At 33.7% G+C, this 22,500-nt stretch overlaps 2 protein-coding genes across 2 annotated transcripts; both read left to right on the top strand.

Annotated features, from left to right (window-relative positions):
* The first annotated feature begins 4,878 nt into the window (after positions 1 to 4,878).
* LOC134230144 (atrial natriuretic peptide receptor 3-like) lies at positions 4,879 to 11,307 on the top strand. The gene is made up of 2 exons (XM_062711923.1): positions 4,879 to 6,281; positions 10,918 to 11,307. Exons 1-2 carry the CDS (start codon positions 5,967 to 5,969, stop codon positions 11,305 to 11,307), a joined length of 705 nt encoding a protein of 234 aa, XP_062567907.1. The 5' UTR covers positions 4,879 to 5,966.
* A 9,512-nt stretch (positions 11,308 to 20,819) lies between these two features.
* On the top strand, positions 20,820 to 21,515 carry LOC134230132 (THAP domain-containing protein 10-like). The gene has a single exon (XM_062711913.1). It carries the CDS (start codon positions 21,113 to 21,115, stop codon positions 21,455 to 21,457), a length of 345 nt encoding a protein of 114 aa, XP_062567897.1. The 5' UTR covers positions 20,820 to 21,112; the 3' UTR covers positions 21,458 to 21,515.
* Positions 21,516 to 22,500: the final 985 nt, after the last annotated feature.

Below are 22,500 nucleotides of genomic sequence, written 5' to 3'. Positions count from 1 at the left end.
CGCGCTGACAAATATCGCCATACTTTGAACTTATCAGTTTCCATATAAAACTATTTCCTTTGTTACTAAGATTCCTCGTCAACTCTAATTAACATCAAATAGACGTAACTGAACATGGAAACACTGTGAAGTCTTTTAAATATAATTTTTATCCGGATTTGCATCGAGTGCTATTCAAATTCAGCGGAAGTATTTTAAAAAGATTAATAGAAAAACCATGACAGGCTTACTCAGGAGATCCGGAATTAGCTGACAGCGGTCTCAATCACATTATGATTTGGCTGACAACGTTTTATTATACATGAACATGCCATAGTTTGAGCATTCGAGTCTTTTTCTGGTTATATAAAAAGTATTTTACGTCGTCGTTTGTTGATAAAAAATAACTAGTTAAATGCATGTGTACTTATATAAATTTTATCTATTAATTTTATTAATGTAACATCAAAAAATATTGAAAAATATTTCAACTGTTGATGAGAATGAGAACGGTTCCTTGGAGTAAACCGGTATTACACCTATCCCATTATACCTAGTAACCTGTAGTGTTTTGGAAGGCAATTGTAGACTGCACTAGTTCCCTCATAGAGGAATTAGCTTGTTGTTGATGCAGTGAATGGATTTCATCGGGCTCTATCGTTTGCTTCTGCCAATGATAGGCTTAGACACTAGCGAGGGTTATATAACGTGTCAAAAATCAGTGATTGATGAAGATTTGGTTCGTGTCAAGAATCAATGGTGGCTTCTCGGAGTTGTTACGTTTCGGGATAATGAAAGTCTTCATCATTTCATTTGAATAGGAATTTTCGTTTAGAGAAATACCTAGCACTATCTTGGTTATAATCTTAATTTATAAAGAGGAATCAATTCAGGGCTACTTTTATTTGGAAGGAAGAACTCAAATCAGTCATGGCACTGGTCAGACATGACTCAAAAGACCCCTTGGCCACAACGCTCAACTGACATCCCCCTCTCCTTTATTTACCTGAAATAATTTGACTATATATTGTTACCTCACCAAAGCCCGAAAGATTTATGACAAAAACCAAACTGAACCTACTATGTGCGCCAGCATTAAAATGAGTTTACTTAAGAGCTTTAAATTTTGATGAAGATGTTGATCCCTTTCGTTAAGGGTTACTTGGAATCTACTATCGGACTTTGAGACCGGTCCTTCGGATGAGACCGTATAACAACAAAGGCCCCGTATCGCAGAAGGTGCCGATGTTGTAGAGTGAGGGCCCTAAGAGGTCTGACTCTTAAGGAAGGCCCACACTTTTACGGATCCGGTTCTAATTTTACACATCAATACAAAATTCTGATTTTCACTTGTCTATTGATATTAAATCTTTTTGGGTGATTGAAAATGATTAAGCAAGTATATATTTATTTATTATAGTGTTATTGTGCATACAAAGCATTTAATATACATTATTTATGGAATTAACACTTTGCACTTTGTCCATAAGATCTGTATGTCATTTAGTACATACACAGACACAAGATTCTTAATTGCTTTTATGGACCTAAATCTTTTTAATTTTCTTTTAAGCAAACTAACCTGAGATCTATTTTTATTGATTTAAAGCCTATATAATCCATTTAATTATTTCTTTTTAAAAATTTTGCAATGAATAATTGAAAAAATTTATATTCCAAAAATTGGGGGTATACGTCTTCAAAAGACTGTTTTGTTAAAATTCTCTGGCCAACCATAATAAAGTATGTATTTTTGTTAACATTAGATATAATTCTTAAAAGTTTCAAAGAAAAAATGGCATCTAAACAGGTTGTATTTTTAGAATTATAAAAAATGAAGATATTTTGAGATTTTTTTCTGAAAGACATGGACAGATTCAACATCAGTTTGTTAATGTTTTGCAGTAAATTTCAAATATTCTCTTGGCAAATGAATATTTTTGATCTCCATAAGTTTTAACATAAATTTGATGTGATTTGATACTTAACGAAACGAAATATGATATCACACTTCTTTATGTTTAATTTTGGCTGTTGTTTTTTTTAGAGGTATGTGCTCTGAGACATGTTGTATGAAAATTAATCTGCAAAGATATGTCTTTTATGGGTGTTTTAGTTAGTTTAAGACTTATTCAAGGTATTCACATTAAAAAATTATTAGTTTGACAGAAAATTCTGAAAGTACGGACTGACTAACTCTAGTCAACAAAGATTATTAGGAATTGTTCCATAAAAATTTGACTACTGATTATTAGTGACTTTACAATAATATTTACAGTACTTAGTAATACTAATATTGTTTCTATTTGTTCATTTGTCCGGATATTGAGTTCTCATCTAAACCCGAGAATCAGAAACTCGAATCTATCTTATAAAGATTCTTCTGACTGTCGTGGCACAATGCCGTTCTTAAAAAGATTTGCCCAACAAATGTTTGGCTTCTCTTTATGAACGAAAGATATTGCCCCTCTGATGCTCTTAATCCCAGGTGTCATTATTTAAACAGACGATTCTATACTTTTTGGGCAGATATTTATGCATTTTCTTACTTGACGATTTTTCCTTATACGGCTATTCATTCCGATATTAAACTATGATCATATATATGAATATAGTGTCGCCACCCGTTACTACACATTTAATAGTAAAGGTCATGGCTCGACTTGGGATTCATTTCTGCACATTTTCTTATTAAGAGAACTCCTATGGTTTTGACTGACAGGTAAGCATCATGGCCTATGTGCCTTCTTGTCCTTCATGAAATACTGTGGCATATTTATTAATGTTCATTGTATGGGTTTGACAACAATATGAATCAAATTCGTACAGCAATTATATATTATATTAATGTTATATCCAAAAGGTAGAACTGTTCAATGTAAACATCTGCTGTCCCTGCTTGCTAGATAAAGGGAATGATGGAACACTCCGCGGTCCTCTTTGTTTCAAAACGTATAACTTCTGGGCTCTGATGACCTTTTAGAAGCGAGAGTTATACTTTTGTATTACAAACCAATTCATCTTAAAATATCGTCGGATCGATTTATAGTTTTTCAGTCATTTAATTATCCGAGTCAATTCTCGTGCTCTCATGTATCGCAATGTATGAAAACATTAAGGCCTGATGGCAGATATCTTAATATTGACATAACATTGAGGAGAGCCTTTCACCGTACGAGCCTTTTCAGTCGATTACACTAGCACTTAAGCTTCTATTTGCCGCATTTAAGGTTTACATTAATTGATTTAGAGCTGTATATAATTTTACCCAATACTTAAAAAACAACGTCCATTACCTCAGATTATATACAATTTACTGAATTCCCGGGGAATTAACGGAGTCAAACCTTGGTCTTGTTTGTGATCTTCTCAGACACGGTCACGGGGAGAGAGTCAATTAATTAAAATTGATTAATACCTTCTGTTGGCTATATTAAAAATGCTACATTTTTCTCTGGATAGGAAAGATTAAATAATTTATTTTGTATAAATATCATACTCATATTTCTATAGCGATGAATTATTTTCCCTTTTAAGTTTCCGTATCTCTAACAGGTGCTCAGCTGTTATATCTGGAGATCTAGAAGTATATTGGATTTTAATGTGTACGCAATGCTTTAACTTATCTCTGTATAATAACTTGGAAAATTTATATTGAATATAATGCATAAATCAGATATATACTCGTCTTCAAAGAAAATGAGCATTTCTAATGCATAATCATTAATGATATGGCGGATAAAAATGGTATTTATATATAATTTTTCAATGAATTGTGACTGATATACCAGTTATTGAATTATTATATGATAGAAATCCAATATGATTATCATCGGTCTATACGCTTTACACAAATGTGCACCTACATTTTAAGAAAAATTGTTCATTACATACATATAAATTTCATAAAGGTGTCAATTACATGCCTGTTTAAATACCAGTAAACAAAATTAATAAAATTAAAATATATACTTATCAATAAACCCATCTTCGAAAAACGCTTCTTCCTCCCCTTGCCCTTTCATAGTATTTTTTTCCGAGTGTTTATATATATATAAATATATCGATTTTAATACCCTGATTTTTTTTTAATCCTGAAATGAAAAACGCAAGTAAGATTTACATTCAATTCTATGGTCAGTAAAATTTCTAAATATGTGATTACGAGATATATTAAGCTTCAGATTTGTTATATAAATAATGAATAAACATAACTCAATTATCTTCTTAATTATATTAAAAAACTATCAATTTAATTTTTTTTAACACGATGTCTTTATTTCTGGCGAGGCCTATTTAAATACCAGTAAACAAAATATCATAACATACATAAGATATCATAACATATATACTGAGATATCAATAAACCAGAATATTTCAAATACATGTAAACCAGATGTTATCGGAGGTGCATTTGATTCCAATGAACCAGATATTAATACATTGACAAAAAATATGGAGATAATGAACAGTGTTCAGGATCAAATATCCATTCTAACAATACAGATCAGGAGCAGAGCAAACTCGAACCTCCAAAACATCAGAGGTGGGATCAGGTGCCATGGAGAAGTGAGCATCCTGTCGACTCGTCACAGGTACAATTTAATATAAGTAACCTATATATCATAACATGCACACTTAAATACAAATAAGTCATCATTGCAGGCAAATTTCATACCTTTAAACCGGACAACATTGCATCCACATATAAGTATTTATTAACCAGATTATATAAGCGGCACATTTGATTTATGTACAAAATATCGATCATGACAGACACGTTTAAATACCAATAAATCAGATATCATTACAGGCACATTTAAGTATGTGTAATACAATATGCTGACATGCTCTTAAGCTCAAGCTTTAAAAAGGTTTATTCATCAAATAAATAAAAATAAAATCACGGGGCTAATGATATCCACAATCTGCCATTAAAAATTAATTTTACTTTTTTCCCTTTTAATTAAAAGAAATCTTTATTCTCAATCGAACCTACATCATTGGTCAGAGCCTCAGAGGCCTTGTCTCAAATTTTATTTTGGAAAACATGAAAATGAGAAAAATTTAATAAATAAAAACATGTACATTCTCCCGACTGCTGGTTCATCCGTCGCTATCACTGCAGTATTAACGAGCTCAATGTCGACAAAACCCCCTTATGTGACTTCGTTTAATTCAACAAAGCGCAGAAGTGTAACAGTTGTTAAACATAATAGGATAAGTAGTTACATGTACGGCGACCAGCGGAATGTGGTTTGAAATGCCTCTTATTTATCAGTGAAGATACTCAGTGCTGGAATACGATTGAAGTGTCTTTTTCTTCCTTCTTTTTCACAAAAAATAAGCAGCAGCCGTTTTGATATCGCATTAAAGATAACACAAGATTTAAATTATGATATGAATAAAAATAATAAACCGATTGTACACGTATACTTTTCGCTAATTGTGTGAATTAAATTAGCAAATGCTACGAGCATATGGTACTTAAATTTCAAACAATCTGTATGAGAAAACAAGCAAAGGATGACGGCGTGCCTTCAGCTGTCAGACATACTGCATTACCTGAATAAGCACCAATATTATTCCACCTGTCCATAAAGAGTTTAAGGGGTCTGCTGTAACAACCAAGGCTAGTGGAACTTTATACGGAAAATGGTCAAACCGCGCCAGTTCCTGGAGTATCGATTCCGGAGGGGGCCCAGTAGAAATATTTATAGAGTGGCAATGTTTCCACAGTCTGCAAAACTTAAGTTGGTCGGACAGTCATTAGGGGCGAAAACACTTACCTTGAATTTCATTACAATCAGTGGATTCTGAATGTTGTGAACACTGTGTTGAAGATGGAATTTGGAGTACATCCATTCAAATAAAATTCTTCCACAGTTGAGACAGAATGCGTTATTGAATCAGGATTCTTGATTTTATCCCAGAATTCCAGAGTGTGAAAAACAGTCAATTAAGTGTCTGAGTCGTTAAAAGTCACCATGTTACTATTGTGTATTCTGACGTTTGTGTTTTCTTCTGTGTCGTCTGAGACCGAGGTACAGATGGCGGTCTTGCTCCCAAACGACAGCTACCGCCTTTTCTCTGACGATAAACTACTTCCGGCGATAGAGATAGGGATTGAGCGGGTCCAGAAGGCCTTAGTTCCTGACGTCAAGTTTAACGTCAGCTACGCAGACACAAAGTGTCACATTGGGATCGCCATGAACGAGGCCATCAAATTTCGCTATAGCGGGACCGTGCACGCTTTTTTTGGCCCGGTGTGTGATTACGCCGTGGCCCCGGTTGCTAGACAGGTAACTATGTTTCACAGTTAATAAATTAAGTCAGTATTATTTTCGAGAATTTTATATTTAAATGAAGTTTTACTTACAATATAAAGTAAAATTTTATATTTAATAAACTAATTTGTTATAGTAGTCTGAGGATAAAAAATTGAAGCAAAAATGCATAAAATAGAATACACGCGAAACTCGTACAAACACGGAAGCCCAACATACATACCAACCTAAATTCTCTAAAAGCCTTCTCTGAAAGAAACCATGCGTAACCAGCAAAGCTAATGTACATGTGGGCCTAGTTGTTTTAAAAGTTTTAAAACCCGAGAAAGACGTCTCACCATTAATTTATCCTTAAAGTAAGAAATCTAGAAATTCAAAAAGGCTGTACAAAAATCAACCTGGCCCTTTTTGGCTGTAGATGAGACTACTAAATAAAAAAAAAAGTATTTTAAGAAATGTTTTTATTCTTCACTAAGAGATAAATAAGAGCTGCATTCAAATATTAAATATAAAGAAATTTTATAACCCTAGAAACTTCATAAACTCGAAAAATGTACCTGTCAGCATAGATAAAAGGAAAAAAGTTCTCTAAACATGATGTAAATGAAAAAAGGAACCATAGTATCTTTTAAAACAAAGTATCTGAAAAAAGTTTATGGGCTGGATTACAATTTTGTCTAATACAGACATTAAAAGTCTACAAATATAATTTTTGTGGCATTAAAGTGAACTGGTAGAACGTTTGTTTTTTGTCCATTTTAAAGTCCCCCCCCCCAAAAAAAAAAAAAAAATCAGTGTAGGGGGTTATTTTTCGAGAATGAAGAAATAGTCTAGAATAAACACATCAATGTTTGACCATGTATATAATAAGGTTCGTGGAACTAAATCTTTGAACGTATTGTCAATAATATTAACAAGACGGGCGATCTCCTGGTATTGATAATGAATTTATCAATGATTATTTCCACGTGAAATCTTATAAGACACACATGAATCAATGGTTAGTCTTGTTGTCGGTAAAGGTCGCGTGGTTATTGACACCCTAGGTTAATCAGAGAAGCCGCTGGCCCCAGATCTATCAATTTAACCCAACTATTTAAAACCAAGACATACTATATCAATACCGACTTACCATTCTACTGATCTCTTATGCTAGAGTTTAGTCCCATAGTAAAAGTATAATCGTCTCATACCAAATCCCAAACGTATCAAATTATTCTGCTGACCTTGTGTGAAAATCCCATAATGTTACAAATTATTCCGGCTATGACCTCCACCATTTGTTAATCATAACTTTAAAGTTGGCGAATGCTGTGTAATGAACCAATGAAAAATAACGACCACAGCCTAAATAAGCTTTTTTTGCCATAAAATAAATCCCTTTCGGTTCATTAGAATTTTTGTCCTTTTTGTACATATTTTAATTTTCTGATATTTCTCTTCTTCGTACTTTTACTTAACGAATTTTTTTATAGGTCAGATGGAAAAGCAAAATAAAAATTAATCCTTAGATCAATCAGTTACATGTATATTGAAAAAAATGTCTCTGACGATTTTATATTTCAACCCAATGGTGTAAAAATGTATTGTTAGAAATTTGGCGTGTTATTTGAACTCTTGAATCTAAATTCCAGAAAAAATGTTACGCTTACAGTAATTGTGACAGGCAGATTTAGTGTTTGTAGATTTGATAAGGCCCCAGGGCTCCAAGAGTCAGAAAAGGTGGTGGATTTGAAATTATAGCTGATGAAAAAATGCAAAATAAGTAATAACGTGTTTTAAGATTTTGATATGCTGTTACACGTATCTAATGGCAATGCTATGGCTGCAGGTTTGCCATTAAGTTTCGGATGCCGCTAGTTACCTTGACATTGAGATTGTAAATGCAATATTCTTCCTGCAGGTTTGTTTTCCAGTAGCAATAAAGTTTTTAATCAAACTAACATGGATGATGAAATTTGAGATTCAGATTTTGTGTTTGACCTACATTAATATCTGGACGAGTGATCCGGAAGATGTGCTTTGGGAAGGTCCAGCTAGGTCACCCTTGATAGCTTTTGCAACAGAAAAGAGTAACTATATAGACTGTCACGACTAGAAAACTAAATGTGGCCTTAATTTTCTGGATAAGTGAAGAAATAAAAAAAAATTATATAATAGCTCTTTCGTTCTCAGCTAATAGAGCATTGTTGTTTTTATTATAAACATGGATGATGCCAGTATGGATTTAAAAAAAAATAATTGCTAAACAAATTTTAAAAAATTCAATTGTGACCATGCTTGAAATTTATCTTGCAATTTAACTTCATATAAATTGTGCAAAGCTACTGGCGAAATTTCTTTGCCATTTTTTATGAAAAATAGCTTTTAAATTGCAAGACACAGGTAATTATATTTACGGATGTGACCGGTCGGGAGGGGGATGCTCACTCCTCCATGGCACCCGATCCCACCTCTAATGTTTTTGAGGTCCGTGTTTGCTCTGCTCCTATTTTTTAAAAATGTTTTATGGAATTTCGATCTTGAATACTGTTCTTTATCTCCATATGTTTCATGTAGGGAAAAGTTAGTGTTAAAAAAAGCCCTTAAGTGAAGCATTTTCAATCATTTAGTCCTTCGAAATTCCACAATGCTTTTGGTCATCAAATAAAATGATTGTTCCTTATTATTGTAGTATAAATTACTGGAAAGGACAACACTCAGAGAATGACAAAACTTTGTCCAGAAAATAAGAATTGATAAAGTTTAGCATTTCTCTCGTATAATTTTAAAGGAAATCGATTCATTTTCATTAAAATCTTGCACTCCCTTTAATCTTTGCTAAAATCTGACACATCCTTAAATCTTTGCTGAAATCTGACACAACCTAAAATCAGTGCTGAAATCGAACACCACATTAAATCTTTTCTGAAATCTAACACAACCTTAAATCTTTCCTGAAATATTGACATACCTGACAATAACATGATCTTCATATTGAAATCTGACACAACTACTAAAATCTATCAGAGATAGCCTAAGATTTAGCTGCCTCTCAGAAATCAGACACAATATTAAACAAACTTAAATCTTCACTGAAATATAACTTAACCTAGAAGGGTCTTTGCTAAAATCTGGCACAACATGAATTCTTGTCTTAAATCTAAATTTACTTAAGATTGTCGTTGACATCTGACAAAACCTTAATTTTCCAATATTATAAACTTTACATCTTCGTTAATGTCTAAAAATAGTCAAAGATATAGCTGAAATATGGTACAACCTTAAATCTTCACTAAAATCTGGCAGATCCTTAAATCTACAGTGAATTTGACACAAAGTTAAAGCTGTAGTGAAATTTACACTACCTTAAATCTACAATGAATTTGACACGACTCTAAATCTACATTGAAATTTTAAACAATCTACAATGCAACTTGACACAACCTTTATTTTACAAAATTCTTTGACACAACCTTAAATCTACAATGAAATTAAGCACAACCATAAATATACAATGAAATTTGACACAACTTTAGATCTGACACAATCTGATTTTTTAAAGCTTTTTCAACTTTATATCTTCAATATTTATTAAATCATATCTGTAGTAGTTTGATGACCTTTAATATAATGATGATTTGATGACTACAGTGTAATACCAGGTTGATTATGTTCGTAATATTAGTATAGTGGAGCCTGGGATATGCATACATTTGATGTTAATGCAATATTCACAATTATACCAATTACTTTGTGAAAGAAATATCACATTTAACTGCATATTAAAGAATGGAGTTATGAATTCTGCGTAATAAAACAAAACTAAAACTGTTTCAATACTGAAGACAATGAAGTGGATTTTTTCGTCTTAAGCTTCATATCCCTGAATCAGTGCGATGTGAATTATTTTTAAATTTCCTGCAATCAAAGCAGCAATCTCAATTTAATTTCTTCCGAGTTCTTTATGCTAGCGTCGATGTGGGGTTTTTGCTTGAATTAACTCATTTCCCAAACGCATTCACTCGAATTTTACTAAACATTGTTAAATGTGTTTTAGCTCATTTATAAAATAAATATATTGAGTCTAAGTGACAAATCCCTATTCTTATTCGACAGCCACGTCAAGTTTCATTTGGAATCGATGAAAAATGATAGGACACATTTTGGGGAGTGAACATGGCACAATTAAAAAATCAATGGCGGACTGGCAGAGATTGCGTGCCGAGGGAGTAAATAGGATCTGCCCAGTAGCCCTGTGTTAGAGAAGAGGCATATAACATAAAGAAAACCAAAATAGAAATCCAGTGGAAAATCAGTTATTTTTTTCTAATTACCGCTCACAACACCGTGACAATGGTTTTATCATTCTATCACTTCAATACACTAACGAAAATTAAAACTGTATATTGTACAAGCCATAAAATGACATACATGTAATTTTAGATCCGTAACGAAGTTACGTAGAAAAATTGAGGCACTAAATAAATGTGATAAAAATGTAAAACTGAATAAAATTGTTACAGGGTATTGAAACATTTATCAAAATACACTTCCGGTTAATTCGGTTAATATAAAGATCCTTAAAACCTAGAAAGATACCAAAAATGTCGTTAAATGATTGATGTTTTAAATTTAAATGATGTCAATAATTTGAGGATCCTATTTTCAGTCAAAATTTTGGAATATCCCTGTCATATCTGTAGGAGCAATGGCGTCCGAATTCCATGACTTTAGAAAAAAGGATTATCCCTATTTGATACGTGCAGGCCCTGTGAATTTTAACAATGTTGCTGAATATTTTAAGCACATGTTTGACTACTATTCTTGGAGAAAATTCAAAATTATTTATGAACGAAACGGACAGGATGTTGTGTTTGAGGATTTCTGTCACATTATGAGTGTAGCGATCTACTACAATCTTAAGGCGGACAGTTCGAACACGACCAGTGATTACTTCAAACTTGACCCCCAAGTCGATCTGGGAAATCTACTGGTCACTGAGACCGGACACTCGTATGGAGGTAAGACCACCCTAAACTTTTTCTCTACATTGTCTTAAAAATTGGAATTCTGCTTAAAAAACAGAAATAACTCATAATTCATGACTATCCATGCAGGAATAACTGACTATTCCAGTTACATGTATAAGTACATATATCCAAGTATAACCGATGATTCCATTTATACAATCAAGAAATAGTACTTAAGTTATATCTGATAACAATTCAGAATATTCAAGTTATTCAGACATAACAGGATAATCTGGTATAAAGTATCCAGGCTTTAAGTATTTCAGTGATACATATTTAGAGATAACCGAGTTAAATAGTTGGAAGTGTCTAGAGACAACTGATTATTTCAATCATAATGATCCAGAGATAATTCGGTTTCCTTATTACACTTATATGTATCCTCATTCCCCGCTCCAGTGTACATGTATAACCAGTTGATTCAGTTATAAGTATCCAGAGGTAGCTCATTTTTCAGTAAGAAGTCTCCAGAGATAACGGGTATTCCCGGAATTAGTATCAAGAGATAAAATTAAAGTATTCCCCGTCTGAATATCCAGTAATAAACAGTTTTCCAAAATGGTTCATTCTACCTATTCCCACTTTTTGAAAATCATGTAGAAAAAGGTATTTTTAAGTATCCCGGAAATAATTTTGTGTAAACAAATAATTAACTAAGTATCTTAAATAATGTATTATTCCTTTTTCTCCCGTAAAAATCTTTATTCCCCTTTCAAAAATATCCGAAATAAATCATATTTTCTTATAGATGTATTCAAATAATTTTCCCCTTAAAATGTACAAAATACAGGTAAATCTCCCCTTATAATTGTTATTTGCAAATAATGGGTATTCCCCTTATAAGTTTAAAAAGTGGGAATATTCCCCTTATAAGTATCCCGAGGTAACGAGTATTCCCCTTACAAGTATCCCGAAATAATGAGTATTCCCCTTATAAGTATCCCGAAATAATGAGTATTCCCCTTATAAGTATCCCGAAATAATGAGTATTCCCCTTATAAGTATCCCGAAATAATGAGTATTCCCCTTATAAGTATCCCGAAATAATGAATATTCCCCTTATAAATATCCCGAGGTAATGAGTATTTCCCTTATATCACTGAAAACCAAACGACTAAACATATGACTGATAGCCAAACCACAATCGCAACTTCTCGGGCCTTTCCGACTAGCGGAAAAACGACCTCGAATGTATATGGTAGACGCCATTACAACCCTCCCTTTTCATGATCTTTGAAATTAATGCATGGAGACCTTTTATCTGTGGAATATGGAGTTTAACTTTATTCAATGTAATGATATTACCTAAAATTTACTATAGAAGGGACTTCTAACTCACTCTATCCTATATTTGAATAAACAGGAAATGTATAAATTTTTAACATCCAGTGATGTTAATACATTCGAGGTTGTTTTTTTTCCGACCTCTGACGGAAAGACCCGAGATGATGCGATTGAGCCAAACCACTTTTGAAATATATCACTGATAGCCAATTTGGCAATCTTCTAAATATATATCAGTGAAAGCCAAACCACTAAATATATCACTGATAATTTTCAGTGATATTGAGTGGTCTTGTACTCTTAATTTAGTTTCACGGTCTGGTTTTGATCCAATTTGAGAAAATCCCAGTGAAACTCTCGCACAGTATTAAAAACATTGGTTAAAACTGTCGTCAGTATTGATCTAGAAATAACTTTCTACGGAAAGAATTAGATCTAATTATGTTTTACCATACAATTTTAATTAACATGATACTGTATATAGGTGTGTTTGACTCTTTATATTATAAACGCATAATTTTGTTTGAAGTATATTATATCAATATAAATTTCATAAAAGATGAGTTTTTAAGGAATTCTTGCAATTTAAATTGTTGTGTCAACCTTCCATTACATTACGTAAATGAGAGGAACCCACATTACATTTGCACTGTGTCAATATAACAAAGACTTTCTACTTGTTAATAGTTTTTTCAACTCTTTATGACATTTACACATACTACAATTTAGTTGTTCATCTTGCATTTCGTTATGTTTACTTTTCATGACAATCTTAGTTTTTATTAACTGATGTGAAAAGCTCAACGTCCTTATCATTATGTCTATTCACTATTTTCAAACCAAAGTTTATATGATAACGTTGTTCCGCAAGCACTAAAAATGGGGATAAATATGTCTATATTACCATAATTTGTTTAAATGAAAACTTTAAGCTACAAATGAATCTTTTCAAAGCCTTTACAACATGAAAAAGTCTCGTCGAAATTCAATGGTGTTTACTTTAATCTGATAATTAAATAAATCAAATATTAGTCAATTTTTTTTCATTTTGGTCATTTTTCTCTATGTCATTGTATTGTAAAACTAACTAAAACATTCTTATGTTAAGAATAATGTGCGGATCTGAAGGGGTACGCGGTTAATTTTAGCTGACCACAACCCTTTTCCGATTTATTAAATTTAAATAGATTTGTGGCGGGTGGGGGTTGAAACCCCCTATCTGAAGAATGAAAAATCGAAATTCGTACATAAGGAATGCGTTATTTGTTCAATTATTCTCAATTAATTTCAAAGTAAGTGATGCTATTCCAGACAGTGAATTCAGGCTCGTAGAAAGCGGTAGGACTAGGGGTCCCGGTCCCTTAATATTCGAGTATAGCATAATGTTCCCTCAGATGGTAGTTGAAACATACTCCCATGTTCCCAAATTTTTGTTGCAGCAAGGCCGAGCAATAGTTGAAGGATTTAATGGACAATTAATTATGTTTTATTTCATTGTTTGCTAATTTTGTAAGTAAGCCACGAAAGGTCAGATTAGGAAAACGTAAACCAACTTTTATTCGCGTGCAAGAAATTTTCGGGAGAGCCGGTCCTTAAAGTCAATGTGTCTACTTTCAACACATCCAAAAAGGCTATGTCGCGAAAATTAATTGTTGCGAACTAATTTCCCACGGTTTATCAAAAAAAGTCATTGCAAATAAAAGTTTGTTTACAGTAAGTCGTTATTACGAGGTATGAAAATTGTTATTACGAGATAAAATGTAATTATTACGAGATAAAAGTGGTTTTAAAGGATTTACAAAATTGAAATAACGATAAAAAGTCGTAACTAGGAGATGAAAAGAGATAGCGAGATAAAAAATGGTTATTACGACTTCAGAAAGTAGTACATGTAATTACGAGATAAAAAAGTGTTTTTACGACAAAAGAAAGTCTTTATCTTTCAATATGGGGAAACACATGTATGAAAGACAAGCTTCATTTAGTATATTTATATGCCACAATATAAACCCCCCCCCCCAAAAAAAAAACAAAACAAACAAGATGTGTTTGTGAAACACTGATGCCCCCGTATGGCAACATAGCAAAGATTAAATTTTTCTTAAATGCAAATTTGATTAATTGGTACCAAAAATAGGCTATTTTCACTGAAAAACAAGTGTGAAATTTGAAAGTAAACCAATGTTAAAGTTTTTTCAGTAAGTATAAATATCTCCAAGGTCAAGGTAAAAAGGTCCAGGTAATTGGTTTCCAATGAAAAGTCTTGTCACATAGAATACTATAGAGTATGGAAGCCTTAGCTCTAACCGTTCAGAAGTTATGGCCAAGGTTATTTTTTTTATAAAAAGTAGGTCAAACTCCAAGGTCAAGGTCAAAGTTCTTGTTATCAAATGAAAGGTCTTTTCACAAGAATTAAATATGTAAAGTATGAAAGCACTAGCCCTAACCCTTTAAAAGTTATGGTCAAGGTTTGCTTTTTAAAGTAGGTCAGACTGAAAGGTCAAGGTCAAAGGGTCAAAGTTATTGGTATCCAATAAAGGGTCTTCTCACAAGGATTACATATATGAAGTATGAAAGCCTTATCCCTTACCGTTCAAAAGTTATGGCCAAGGTTAAAGTTTTTTCACAAGTACGGAAATCTCCAAGGTCAAAGGGTCAAGGTTGTTTGTATACAATGAAAGGTCATTCAACAAAGAATACATATGTGATGTATAAATGTCCTGGTATCTACTGTTCAACAGATATGACCAAGGTAAAAGTTCAAAATTTTCATGTAAAAGTGGGTCAAACTCCAAGGTCAAGGTCAAAAGGTCAAATTTAGTGGTACCCAAAGAAAGGTGTTGTCACAAGGAATACACATGTGAAGTATTAAAGTCATTGCTCCACTAAATCAAAAGTTATGGGCAAGGTTCAAGTTTTAGCGGACAAACAGAGAGACAGACAGACAGACGGACGGACGCGACAAAAACTATATACCCCCGAAACTTCGTTTATATAAAAATAAAATTACATTCAAATACAAGGACAATCACTCAAACCATTTATAATAGTGCATGGGGAACATAGACAAATCTGACATACATGTGTACATACATCAAATGTGTACATTTATCTGTACATGTAGCATAAAAATGCAAAATGAAATTCGAGTACAAAATAAAATTGATGTAAGAATCATAGATCACTAACGACAAAGTTTTTTTTTTCTAACATATACATGTAATCCTTAGTGAAATACGGCGATGGTAAAGCTAAAATAATTAATTGGTATGACAGATCATGTCCTCAAATATCAAAAAGGATACATATGTGTGAACAGATCATGTCCCCCCTATTATCAACAAGAATGACAATTGTTGGAATTATTTTTTAAATGATGTGAAAGTGATATTCATATGATCACAAGTTAATACAACTGAAAGTGTTTTGTTGTGCCAGTGGCTTTGTTCTCAGTATAAACTTTGTATTTACGTTTCTGTTGCTCAACTCTATGGTTACTGTGGCTATTATTTGACATTTCTCTTCCTCATATACCATTGTAGGGTCTGAGAGTAAACAAACTTTGTAGTTTGTATATATGTAAATATGTCCTTGTATCTCATATACCATTGTATGGTCTGGGAGTAATAAACAGATTTGGATTAAATGTAAGGAAAATTAAATTTGTGGAAAAAATTACACAAAATATGCCTCTGTCCTTCGATGTCAGGAAGCACAATGCAAGAAGTGATTGGATCAAAATATTTACCAGTGTTTGTTTAGGTTTTTTTTTTGTCCTTTGATAGTGTCAACAAGGCATAAATAAAGTACCGCTCTTTCGACATAAATATAATTATCTATTGACTAATAGAAAAAGAGGTGTTTTGTATACCAAGACTTGACACAAGTCTACACATTGGAGTGTCTCTCCTCTCTTTTTCCTTTTCCACTTACATGTGACATTTAGAAAGACTTTTATAATTTATTTTCTAAAATAATCGATCCCCTTTCCATCACCTCTGGTCATTTTCAGAACTTATATTCTTCCTTCAGACTTACAATTGAATACTGGTTTAAATGTTTTGAGATTTCTATTTTTTTCTCACACTGAGCGCAACAATGATAACCTTATAATAGTTTTTAAAGTCCAAAATTTGGCTCTCTTTTTTGATTGAGTTACTCTATTGTTTAATGGAATACACATGCAGTTTTATCTTTCCCAGAAGCATGGCTAATCAGGCGCGTAGCCAGGCGTACGTTTGTACGCACAAACGTCCACATCATTTTCAAAAAAAAAAAAAAAAAAAAAAAAGGGAGATAAAGAGAATATTGTAAAGCATACTGATCATTTTTGCAAAATATTAGAAAATAATATTTTAAAATAAAAAAAAATAATAAGAATTAACGATATAATACTATCGAATATTGCTGAGTATTTCACACAATAAAACCCCAGTCGGCTCGAGCTCCCTTAAAACAAACAATGATTTTATTTAATGCCAATAATTTCAATTTCTATTACTGGAAATGAACTTCCAATCGTAATGCTTAACTACTTTAACGATACCCCCCCCCCCCCAAAAAAAACAATAATTATCTCCTAATATCGGATTCATGCGAGACTTCAAAAATCATAATTCAGCTTTATTTATGAACATCAAAAATTGAAAAAAAAATTGGTAAAATTCAGTTTAACCATTAAAAATATAAGTAAAACTACCTTAAAACCAATAGTATTTTTACATGTTTTTATTATTGTTGCAAAAAGTTAGATGCCCGAATTGTAAATATTTTTGAACATTCATTTTAAAATGTATACAATATACATATGTAATCTGCAAGAAAATGAATTGAAAAGAATTATTCTGTCTTTGTTATTTTCAATCTTTAACATTGATGTAAGCCTGTCTAAACCAGTCAACCACTCTAACAAACTACTGTATGTAATCATACGTATTTTGTCGAGCTTCAAAGGTCTAAAATTGTTTTAGTGGGTTCGTAAAACAATCCTACTGGACATTTCCCATTTTTGAGTGTTTGTCCGCATTTTGTACAAGAAAAGAACAGACCTCAAATGTGGTTGCGTAACAAACTGAAAAAGTGTAGGAAAAATGCTATCAGAAAGCTCAAATATACACATCGGAATCGTCGAAAATTCACCAGCTTCCGGGGGCTTCAAAATATTTACCAGTGTTTGTTTAGGTTTTTTTTTTGTCCTTTGATAGTGTCAACCCCCTCGGCCCCCACCAGGGCTTTGTCGAGGACCCATTGGGCCCTTAAGGCGCCCTCCCCCCCAACCCCGCCTTTTCAGACGTCCACATCAAAAGTACCCTGGCTACGCCCCTGGGCTAAGGTCTGTGTGATTGTAAGGTGAACATTTACTCAAATTACACTGGTGGCCCAACGGTCAATCATTTAACATTATTCATTAAAAGAAACGTTAATAGAGTAGAACCATATAGCAAGCGAAGGTTCCATTTAGATTTATACAAAAGCACGAGTTTGAATAAAGCACCAAAGAAACGTTTATATTTAATGTTGAGATATGACATACCGGGTAATGCGAAGAGCAACAAATGAGTCATGATGCAAGGAAGAGTGAATGTCAAACCCTTATTACATACTTGGTCAAATTGAGAATATTTTTATAGGTTTCCCCTCTGCATGTGGATAATTTGGGGATCTCCAGCACATACATTTATCATAACAGTAAAATAAATTGTATCCAACTGGGATTTTGTGTTAGGAATTATGTTCATTATATGGTAGGAAATAAATTAATAATTGTTCTTCAAGCATATAAAACTTTTCATTTAATACCGGTACGCAAACAAAGAACGCATTGATCTTAATGTCTTGAATTGGGAAGCGTTTTTTCTGTTGTGTGAAGTTATTGCCCTTAAAATTCTAAATTATACTCATATTTTGCTCAGATAATCAATTCAGCTGAATCCATTTTAAAATAAAAAGATCAACAATAAACATTTTATAATTTTTTTAAAAAATGGTGATAAGAATTTTCTTTCTTTTATAGAATAAATATTTTTCAACCATTTTTCATTGTAAATAATTATCAAATATTTATGTGCATTGCATATATATAGTTAATCCACAGATATGAGAGTTGATTAAGTCAAGTGGAGAAAACAAACCAATAAAAAAAAAAGAAAGAGAAAGTGAGAAAGCTTGTGAGAGAGACTGAGGGATGATTGGAAGAAAGTATGAGAAACACTGCTAAGAGAGGCAATGGGAAGGAGGAGGATAAGGGGAGAGAGAGAATAGGGTTCAATAACCCTTTCTGTGCTCTACCCATTCTCCACTCAGTTTTCCCCAACACCCAATCGTTTATTTTCTTCTTTCCACATTCTCATCTCTATCTCTATCCCCAACTCTCCTCTCACCCCATTCTCTAGTTTCTCCTTTACTCTCTCCACACTCTACTTTTCACCACACTCAACTCTTTCTCATACTGCCCTCGTTCTCCAACTCTACTATAACCCTACATCTACCGCTTTGTTCTACCCACTCTCCTCTCTACCCTAGTTTTTACTCTCTACACTACTTTTTCCTCTCTACTCCCACTCTCCCCTCTACCCTTCTCTTTCCTCTTTACCCTCACTCTCCCCTCTACCCTACTCTTTCCTCTGTACCCAAATTCTCCCCTCTATCCTACGTTTTCCTCTCTACCCCCACTCTCCCCTCTATCCTACTCTTCTTTCCTCTCTACCCTACTCTCCTCTCTATCCTACTCTTTCCTCTCTAACCTACTCTCCCCTCTATCCTACTCTTTCCTCTCTACCCTATTCTCCTCTCTATCCTACTCTTTCCTCTCTACCCTACTCTCCTCTCTATTCTACTCTTTTCTCTCTATCCTACTCTTTTCTCTCTATCCTACTCTTTCCTCTCTACCCTACTCTCCCCTCCATCCTACGTTTTCCTCTCTACCCTACTCTCCTCTCTATCCTACTATTTCCCCTCTAACCTACTCTCCCCTCTATCCTACTCTTTCCTCTCTACCCTACTCTCCTCTCTATCCTACTATTTCCTCTCTACCCTACTCTCCTCTCTATCCTACTCTTTTCTCTCTATCCTACTCTTTTCTCTCTATCCTACTCTTTTCTCTCTACCCTACTCTTTTCTCTACCCCTTTCTAATCTTTCTACCCTACTCTTTTCTCTCTACCCCTACTTTCCTCTCTACTCTACTATTTTCTCTCTACCCCTACTCTCCCTTCTATCCTACTCTTTCCTCTCTACCTACTTCTCTAATCCCTCTCTCCTTTCTACCCTACTCTTTTCTCTCCACTTCCCCATTCCTCTCTACTCTACTATTTCCTATCTACACTACTCTCTCCTCTCTACCCCCACTCTCATCTCTACTCCAACTCTCTACTTTTTGTTCGACTCACATCTCTACCACACTCTCCTCACTACCCCCTATCGACTCTCTCTCCCACTCTCCTTTCTACATTTCCCCGTCTTTTATCTCTCCTCTAATCTCTCTCTCTCTCTCTCTCGCGAAACCTTTCTTCGTACACAGTGATATATATATATATATATATATATACTGTTCCTGTACTGCTAGGAGACAGATTCCGAAGGTCGAGAGTTCAACCCCGGGCTGGGGCAGAAGTGGGCATCCATATAAAAGTGAATTTCTCTGTGCTTTCTGTATTAATATTTCTTCACTTAGGGCAGTTATATTAGTTTAAGAGTTGTTGTAAAATTGTGCTTTATAAATAAAAAATTAATTTCATCACAACATGTATTGGTAACGATCCTCTAAAAACTAATGTCCAAATAACTGTTCTCAATGACCATGTAGTGTAGGGCAGCATTGTGAGAATTCCATAGGCATCGAAAGCAAGTTTTTTGACTTGCCTAGATAGCCGAGCGGTCTAACGCGCTGTTCCTGTACTGCTAGGAGACGGACTCCGTAGGTCGAGAGTTCAACCCCGGGCTGGGGCGGAAGTGAGTATCCTTATAAAAGTGAATTTCTCTGTGCTTTCTGTATATATATATATATATATATATATATATATATATATATATATATATATATATAGTATAATTCCTGTATATAATACTTTAATGTTACTATAGCATTTTAAACAAAATAAAATGGCAGGAGATTCTAGCATTTAAACTTGCTGAGTAAATTTACATTGAAAATATCAGCCAAGACCTAAGTCTTGCAATTTATTAAAGATCATATGCAATGCCTGCTGAAATTAAAGAATTTAAAAGATTTGATAAAAATAAACCTTCACCGAAAATTGCACCGAAATCGGTCGTGTATTACTCAAGATATTCCGTTTTAATCCGATTTCTTACCTGAGTCGTTTTCTGAAACGCGCGGTTTTTTCCGGAAAAAATGCTCGTGACGTCACAACGAGGACGGCCATTTTGAAAACTGTAGTGAACAGTGTGCGTGTCTTGTGTTTTTTAATCGTATTTTCGTGTATTTTCAAGTGTTTTGTGTAAATATTTTGGATGGTAGTGTGTTTAGGACTTTCCGTAGATGTAGTGTGTAGTATTTAACTGTGTAGTTTAGGCTGTATAAGCCGCAATCATGGACAGTGGCAGTGTCAGTCGGAGGATGTGTGTAGCTGGAAGATGCAGTAGGAAAAAAGCCGATGGTATAAGTTTACACCAGTTTCCTTTTGATAGACCTGCAATTCTTCGTCAGTGGACGGCGTATGTGAAGAATTCAAGGAAGAACTGGACAGGTCCAACTTCAGCTTCGGTGCTATGTTCTGTACATTTCTCGCCGGACTCTTACCCCGCCAAGTACAGAATAATGGAGTCTATGGGAGTCCCCGTTCAGCGAAAAGAGTTGGAAAGAGATGCCGTGCCGACTGTTAAGATTCAGATCCCTGAGGAAAAGACGCCATTTACGGGGGAAACGAAAGGCTGATGACTTCAATTCACCCCTGATGAGCAGCACACCCAAGAAGCCAAATTTAAATTTGACTAATTTTATACAATCATATTTCATCCATTACATTGGTTCACTTTCTTCTTGTATACGATTACCAAAAAGAATTTGTACTACATTTTGCATCTTCATTTCCCAGCTTAAGGCAATCGGGGACAAATCTTTTTCTGTATTCCTCCTTTGATTTTTTTCATCTTGAACCCTAACAATCTAATCTTCTGCAATATGCTTACCCCATAGGCACGCGAAAACTACAATTACACTTAATACAAAAAGGGAACCTTTAGGCCACACCAATTTGTAACATAGTTCTTCGGATTTTCAAAAATAAAAAGAGAGGCGAGCGAGCGAAAATATTTTATAAATATTTATTTTTTTATTTCAGTTTTCAAAATTATGAGGCGAGCGAATATAATTGATATTAGTGGCAAAAATTTCTAAGTTCTTCTATAGTACACAGGGGTGTGCAACTGGGAAAAAATCAAGTACTTTCCCACAGGCTAGTGGCAGCTTTCAAGTTAATAGCCCCTAGTAAAAAGCTACTAACCCAAACAGAGGGGCAAAAATTAAAATAAATACTAATCTGGAGAAGAAATTAATTGCTGAAAAAGTCAGGGTGTAGGTAATTCTTTTTAAAGTTTAAAGTTCTCACTATCAATATTAGTCATGCATAGTAAATTATTATGAAAAAAAATTAATTTAAATGAATTATCTTCCCTTTTTCTTGATCATTGCACTAGCTCATTTAGAATAAAATCAAATTCATTTTGTTTTCATCTTAAATCATTTAATACACTGGAAATATATTTTATGTGAGTCACAAAACACTTACCTTTCAGTTCATTGGATAATCGTAAATAATCTAATGAGATATCTGCATGTATTTACCCAATCTCTCACCAGAGGGCGTTTTTACGCTCCGCTCCAACACCCGGAGCTCGCCCTTTGGTGAGAGATTGGTATTTACCATAAATTGAGAAATAGAGGACATTCGGATTAGAAAAAAAACGATCGTTTTTGGA

Source organism: Saccostrea cucullata, unplaced genomic scaffold (genome assembly GCF_032062105.1).
Source record: "Saccostrea cucullata isolate Sc308-1 unplaced genomic scaffold, CSIRO_AGI_Scuc_v1 ctg581, whole genome shotgun sequence".
Taxonomy (NCBI): domain Eukaryota; kingdom Metazoa; phylum Mollusca; class Bivalvia; order Ostreida; family Ostreidae; genus Saccostrea; species Saccostrea cuccullata.
This window is presented reverse-complemented; position numbering and strand designations above follow the sequence as displayed.